General features: G+C 52.0%; 1 protein-coding gene across 1 annotated transcript in view; it reads left to right on the forward strand.

The window, feature by feature from the left end:
• The window catches only part of LOC109287438 (beta-microseminoprotein-like), a 13,662-nt gene extending 6,663 nt beyond the window's left edge, over positions 1-6,999 (forward strand). Inside the window, exons 2-4 of the mRNA XM_019502535.1 lie at positions 4,159-4,252; positions 6,197-6,299; positions 6,700-6,999. Of these exons, the coding sequence (XP_019358080.1) occupies positions 4,159-4,252; positions 6,197-6,299; positions 6,700-6,829 (327 nt within the window). The 3' untranslated portion in view covers positions 6,830-6,999. The remainder of the gene's footprint in view (positions 1-4,158; positions 4,253-6,196; positions 6,300-6,699) is intronic.
• The last annotated feature ends 570 nt before the right edge of the window (positions 7,000-7,569 follow it).

Genomic DNA, 7,569 nt, shown 5'->3' on the forward strand with positions numbered 1-7,569 from the left:
TGTGTGTGCATGTCTGTGCACACCTGTGTGTGTACACACAGTGTTTCTGTGTGCATCTGCATCTATGTGTCTCTATGCACGTCTGTGCATCTGTATGTATCTATTTCTTTGTGTGTGTCTGTGCACGTGTCTGCATGCACTCATATCTGTTTATTGCAAGGAGTCTGTGTGTGTCCATGTGCAGAGAGTGAGTGAGAGCAGAGTGCGTGCCCATCTGTGTGCACACCTGCGTGCGTACGATTGGCCATAGCAGGGAGTGGGGGGGAGGGATGGCCAGCAGGGAGAAGAGGGGGGCATGTGCCCCACCTCCACCCTGAGCCCAGCAGGGTCCACTCAGCTTCCCCTGCCAGCACCAGGAGGGGAAGGGACCCCTTTCCCCCCCACCCCCCGCAGCCCAGCTCCCATGTGAGGAGGTGTTCTCCACTTTTGTGTTTGCCCAGGGCCCCAGTACACCTTAATACACCTCTGTTCCATTTCTGCCCAGCCTGGGAGCACTGCAGTCCGCCACCCCACTGGTTTCCTCCCAGCAGTGACACCTGCCTTCCCTGGAGCCCAGCGCAGGCACAGGCAGCACGCTGGTGGCTCGCAGTGATGAGGTAGTACCTCCCCTTCTCCTCTCTGTCCCTCCCCTGTGCCACCACTGGGGCTGCTAAAGCTCCCACTAGCCACGGCATAGTTCTGTGGAAGGAAACGAGCAGGGTGGCACAATGCAGTGCTCCTGGGCCTGGCACCAATGGAGCCATCAGTGCTTCACTGGGCCAGGCAGCAGAGCCAGCGCACATCCCCCTGCTCAGCACCCTTCACATCCTCGGTGGCACTTCACACGGCTTTTCTCTTTCTCTTGTGCTGGGTCACACTCTGCCCACCCTGCAGCAGCATCCTGGTGCACTGGCTCCAGCTTTCTGTGCCTCCTTGCCTTACTCCCCGCCAGTCTCGACCTGCCTCGAGGTGTCAGTATTTTCAACTGCGCACTGAAACATCATGTTGGGGAGGGGGCACTGTGTCCTGGGAAACTGGAGGACTCCAACTTGAGCAGCACAGCTGTGGGGAGTGGCCATACCTTAATGGAACAGGAGCAAAATTATGCAGATCAGAGATAATGCTGCCTTGGAGTGGTATAACTTTGAGCTACGTAATGAGTGCTTTAAGCCACTTAAAGCTGTTAATGTGCGGCCTGTTCAGGGGTTAAGAGCCACCAAAAATTACTGTGTAATGAGGCCCTAAGGCCACTTAGAATCATTTTCCTAACTGATGTGAAATGCCTGATTTCAAGCTGCTACCAAAGAGGTTAGCCCATGGATCATACTTTGGTAACTAGAAACTCCCATTCTAGATCAGATCAACTGTCCATCTCCTCCAACTCTGCATGTCTGTCAGTGGCCAGTAGCAGATTTTTCAAAAGAAAGTAGAAGGGATCCAATTACAGGCAATTATAGAATAACCTGTCCATAAGGGAAATTTCTTCTCAATGTCATTCATACCACACTTAACAATGGCTTATTTCCCTTATGTACATTTAGTTTTGTTAATGGAAAGCACTGGATATTCTTATTACTCCTGTCTAATCCTTTAGTGACGCCCTCTAAAAGCTTTGCCTCAATGTCTTCTGGTAGTGAGTTCCATTGGTTACCTTTTTTTTGTAAATGTATCTTCTTTAATCAGCTTTGAATATGTTACTTTTTAAATTACTGTGTCGTCACTGGCTCTTATATTATAACCAAGGATCCTAGTTTTCTTTGTTTAAAAATAGTAAATTCTCTGACTTTAAACCCCTGCAAATTCTCTGATTAAAAACTAGGGCTGCGAGAAGCTCCGGTCACTGATTCTATTTGGTGGAGACTCAGCCCAATGCGATGGCCAAATCTCCAAATCCAAATCGAACTGGGAAACACTTTAATCTCTTTGAATTGAATTGGAACCCTCTGAATTGATTCAGAGATTAGGAAAGATTTGGAGATTTGGTCATAGACACAGCTTTAAATGTTTTTTCTACCGGGTAGCAGGTAGAATACTGAGATGCTGGGGCAGATGGAGTGTCCCACAGGAGTGCAGGGGGTCCCCAGCACACTTGGCAGCCGACCTGGAAGTGGACCAGAGGCACTTCTGGTCCACTTCCAGGTCCACTGGGGAGTGCGCACGGGGCTCGCCCCGTACCCCCCCGGCTCGGTATCTGTTGCCTCCTGGGTCTGGCGGGGGGTGGGGCACCCAGGGTCCCCCTGTGGCTGATCACCAAGCTGGGGGGACGCAGGGAGACCCCCTGGCGCACTTGGCAATGGACCTCGAAGTGGACCGGAAGTAGTCCCGGTCCACTTCTGATTCATCACCAAGCACACGGGGGCATGCCTCGTGCTTCTGTGGGATGCTCCATATGCCCCACCACTGCAGGGTTCAGAAGCCGCACCTGGTACCTCGAGGTATGTAGAAAAAACATTTAAACCTGTGTCTATGGCCAAATCGCTGATTCTCTGAATCAGCATTGAATCTTCAGATTCAGCCGAATCGAATTGGGGATAGTGATCCAAATCAATGAATCAACTCACTGTCCCTGATTAAGGTCAAATCATAATCGAATATGGCCCGTTTCGCACACCCCTATTAAAAACCCCATAATCGCATGTTTCTGTGATTAAAATAAAATACCATTATATAGATAGGGATCAGTTGAACACAATATTTTATTGATATATTTACAATTTTAAAGCAATTTGGAAACCTACCAGTACCCTAATTGGTATAATAAAATAAATTCTAAATACCTATAAGTTTTGGTGTTTCATGTCTGGTGCCTCTTGAGTCAGGTGGGGCAGCAGACACCAGTCAGCAACCGGGGAGGGTCTCACTCACCGTAGAAGTGGCCATGCCACTTCCAAAACTCCTGCAGCCACTTCTGGAAGCAGCGTGGCTGCTTTTGCTGGTGGCCCCTCTCCCTGGCCGGCACTCACAGTGGGGGGGCACTGCTGCTCCCACCTGCCCCTCCTGCCAACCGGCTAACAGGGAGTGCGGCCTGACAGGGGGTGCACTGGCGCTCTCAGGGGATGCACATGCACTCCCTACACATCACCCCTGCGCAGCCTCCTGTTCTCTGCAGCAGTGCCTGAACTCTGGCTGCCTCCCGTGGTGCTGCAGTAGAGTGGAGTGCAGGGCGCAGCTCCCCCCCCGCCTCCATGGGCAGCATGGTTGGAGCAGAGCCCCCACCCACAGTGCCCCCCACTTTAGGGTCAGTGTTCCTTGCCTGCTGCCCTCCCTCTGGGGCCTCTGCAACCCAGTGGGCAGGACCTGGTGTAGCGAGTGAGGCCAGGCAGGGAAACTCAGTGCTACTGCTGGGAGCTCTATGCCGCCATGGTGACATGCTTCCTGCTTGCTCAGCAGCAGTGAGGGGCACAACTCTGTGCCCCTACCCTGCTGCTGCTGGGTAGGCAGGGAGCAGCTCACCATGGAGGTGTGGGGCTTGTGGCGGGGGCACCAAGCTTACTGCCCTGCTCTGACCTGCTGCGCTAGGTCTTATGTGCTGAATTGCGAAAGCCCCGGGGGAGGGCGGCAGGGCAGGGAACCTGAGCCCACAGTGGGCAGCCCACCCTTGCCCCTGCCCCATGAACAAATCTGGTGGGCACGTACCCCCATGCCTCCCTTGGGAGCACATGTAGTGGCAGGGAGCCAGCTCCCCTCTACCCTCCAATGACCAACCTGCAGCCCCATCCCTCTCCCTGCCTGGACCCTATGGCTGCGCATTCCCGCCCTGGGCCCCAAACCCCATGCACCACTCCAACTGGTGGTTCAATCCAAAAGGAATAGTTCCTGGATTGATGCTTCTGGTTCACGTTTGTCCCTAATTTAAAAAAAAACAAAACATTTATCTGAAGTGTGCTAAGATTGCATCTTCCCTGGAAGCCCAAGTGCATGCTATACAGGCTATTTCAAAATGCAGCCTGGTTAGTGTTTATGATGGGTTAGGAGGGACAAGAGCAATATTTCAGACTAGACATTCTGATGCTTTTGTTTGTGGACACTAAAACCTGAAAGGATTATAATCAAACTTTCCAAAAGAAGCAGGTTGGGAACTGAAATCAGGAATATAAAATTTAAATCCAAAAGGAATATTCTGGGGAAGTTACTAGCTATTATTTGATTTTGGCTGTGGGGTTTGCCTTTCTTTTACAGAAGCTGTTCCTGGGTATCATTCTTGCCTTTGGCATCTCAGTGACACTATGCAGGTCACAATGCTTTTTCTATTCACTTCGAGGCAATCCAGCAGGTAAGAGTGGCAAATCAAGTTCTGCTGTATTCATTCTGCAATGACATAGCCCACATATAGTGATCATCAGGGCAAGTTTCAAAGCCTGTTGATCTCTCTGCACAACACAGCAGCTTCTCTCTTCTTGGTCATCAGTGCAACTCCAGGCCAGATAAACACAACTTACTGACATCTGATTGCTGTTCAATACTGCACATGACATGGGCAGAGGGTCACAGTCTAGATCAGGGGTTGTCAACCAGGGGTACACGTACCCCTAGGGGTACTTAGAAAGGTCATAGGGGGTACGCACGGGTGTGCGGGGACGGAGCATGCCTTGGGGCCCGGTGGCAGCATCTCTCCTGCCATGTTCCCACACTTTGCCTCTTACCTAGGGGAGGGGGAGGGGAGCTACCACTCTCAAAGCAAGCAGCAGCAGTGAGGTGCAGAGAGTCTCACTGGCAGTGGGGGGGAGCATGTTTCTGTGCCTGCTCCCAGGAGCAGGGTGGTGGGAGTGGGGGGCAAAGGCAGCAGCACCCCTCTGCGGGCTGCACAGGCACTGCCTGGCCTGGCGAGGGGAGGCAGGGGTCGCACATAGCAGCCCCTGCCGCCGCTACCAACCTGCATCACTTTCCCATGGCTGGTTGCACATGTGGCTCCGCAGGTAGGTGGTGGTGGCAGCAGTGGCTGCCACATACAAAGTCCCCCCATTTCCCACTTCTGACTCGCCGGGTGGTGCCTGTGTGGCCTACAGAGGGGTGCCGCTGCCCTCGCCCCCCACCCACCCCTGCTCCTGGGAGCAGGCACAGAAACACACTCCCTTCCCCCCTGCCATTCAGACCCTCTGACCCTCTGTGCCTTGCTGCCACTGCTTGCTTTGAGAGCAGCATGATGGCCACATGTGTCCCATTGCTGGGAAGGTAGCAGCCCATTGGCAAGCCACCCAGCAGCAGGACACACGTGGCCTCATGCTGCTCTCAGAGCAGTGGCAGCAGAGCCCAGCCCACTCTTGGCCCATGCACAGATTGCGGGGGGACATGTGCCCCCCCTTGGCTCCCCCCATGGTGCACACAGCAGTGGGAGCCCACCCCCCACCCCAGTGCCCTGGATGTGCCGCCGGGCTCCCACTGTCCCAGGGCCTGACCTGGGTTTCATTCACCCCTGCCCCTGCCCCATTCCCTCCTGCACTGTGGGGGTCTCAATCTGCCCTCCCTGAGCCCTTTCCCTCTTCCACACACACTTACCTGCTGGGGGGGGGGGTATATGTACATGTGTGCCTGTCCCCTGCCCACCTGGTGGCAGTAGACACGTGGCATCGCATGGCTCTTGGTGCAATGGCAGTCGGGTACAGAGTCCAACCTGCAGCAGAAGCTGCCTCCGCCCTGCACACAGATCTAGGAGGCATGTGTCCCCTGGGCCTCCACTGGGGTGTGTGCAGTGGTGGGAGCTGTCCCCCCCCCCCCCCGCGCCCCCATGGACAAGCCGCTTTTATGGCTCCATCTCACGCTCTGCCCCAGCTGTGCAGTGCCTGCCCCTGTCCCAGCCCCAGCCCCAGCCCCACTCCTTCCCTCACCATGGGGGCCTTGATCTGCCCCTCCCCCCATGCCTTAAAAACAAGAAAAAATATAAAGGGGTACATGAGCTGAAACTTTGAGGCAGAAGGGGTACACTTGTTAAAAAGGTTGAAAACCTCTAGTCTAGATCTTAGCATTTTGCATCCAGTCACCCAAATTTCACATGCCACCCCCCAGCACAATTCAGAGGCCCACAGGCTTTGTTGAAAAGGCCAAGAAAAGGGCCAGTACACAGACTGAACTTCTTTCTTTGTAGAAACTTGTCCTTCCTGATCATGCCTGTGGCATAGATTGAAGTTTGCTCTGTTGCTGCCCAAGATGTATTAGTCCTCAGGTTTATTGGCTCCAGGTGTCTCTTTCATCAAACATTATTTTCCCTGTGTCTGTTTAGCTTGTTACCACAACGGAGTGCGGTACCAATTTGAGGATACCTGGGAGGCCAGGGACTGCTTAAAGTGCACATGTAGCTCAACTGGAGTGCAGTGCTGCAAAACGTAAGTCTAGTTCTAAATAATCTCATATTCATTTTGCTCCCCAACCAGCATAGAGTCCAGGGGATATCGTCTTCAGATTCTGAACCATCACATTAGAACAGCAGAAGCAGAAGCTGTGAGAATCCAGCCGGTATGCTAGTGGTTAGAAGTGACCTGGGCCCTACCTTGCCTCTGTCACTGACTTGGTCTGCAAACTTAGGCTGGAACACTAAGCACAGGGCCTCATTTACCACGGCCTCTGGGGTGGGGTTCATCTCCACTATCTGATATCTTGTATTCTTTCTGCTGTACCTACAAACCCTGCAGCAGCCATGTGGACACTTTCCATGGCCTTTATCTTCTTTACCGCATTATTCTTCCCTTGCATCACTTACACATTTTTTTTCCTTTTTATTGGCAGAATTTCTTATCCTACCAACTATGATCGGGTGAACTGCATAGCCATTCGCAACTGGCCAGAATGCTCCTTTCGAATTGTCAGGAAACTGGACCGCAGCATGCCCTGTGAAGTCATTGGGGTTATTAGTTAGACCCCAAATTAGCTCTCCTACTGGTTAAACAAAACTTACCCTGAATTGTGCAAGTAAACTGAACAATGAAAATCTGTGGCTACTTGACGTTACTGAGTCTTTTGGTATCTGCAACATTTTAAGAGAGACTTAAATCATTTTTACTTCTAAATACATTTTGGTACAGTTGGGAAGGCGCTGGTAAAGACATATTTCTATTAAATAGCACCATTTAACCTACGCTAGTTAGCCTAGTTAGGCTAATAGGCTAGTTAACAGTCTGGTGTATTTTCCTTCATGTAATTACTAGCAGTCCCTCTCTAACGGTGTTTTCCTGGCAGCACACTTAGAAGGCCTCAATGAGTTGGGATTCAATCTAGGCATGAAGCAGCTTTCTGAGGGTCAGTGCTGTGCTCAGCCCATCAAATCAATTACTTTGTACATCATCAAATCAGTTACTTGGTACATATGTAGCTGACTTCTCCAAGACAATGTATGTTGTGTATGTTGTGCCAGGCTACAGGGTAACAGAATCACTCTGGCACTTTAGTCATAGTTTCATAGTTTCATAGATTTAGGGTTGGAAGGGACCTAGTAGATCTTCTAGCCCGACCCCACGCCAGGGCGGGAGAACAACAAAACCCCAAAACAAAAAACGGGACTCAAATGAGTCCAGCCAGGTAGGCATCCAGCCTCTTCTTAAAGACCCCCAGGGTAGGGGCCAGCACCACTTCCCTTGGAAGTTGGTTCCAGCTCCTAGC

This window comes from Gavialis gangeticus, unplaced genomic scaffold (assembly GCF_001723915.1).
Source record: "Gavialis gangeticus isolate Ggan-Ray unplaced genomic scaffold, GavGan_comp1, whole genome shotgun sequence".
In the NCBI taxonomy this organism is placed as follows: Eukaryota; Metazoa; Chordata; order Crocodylia; family Gavialidae; genus Gavialis; species Gavialis gangeticus.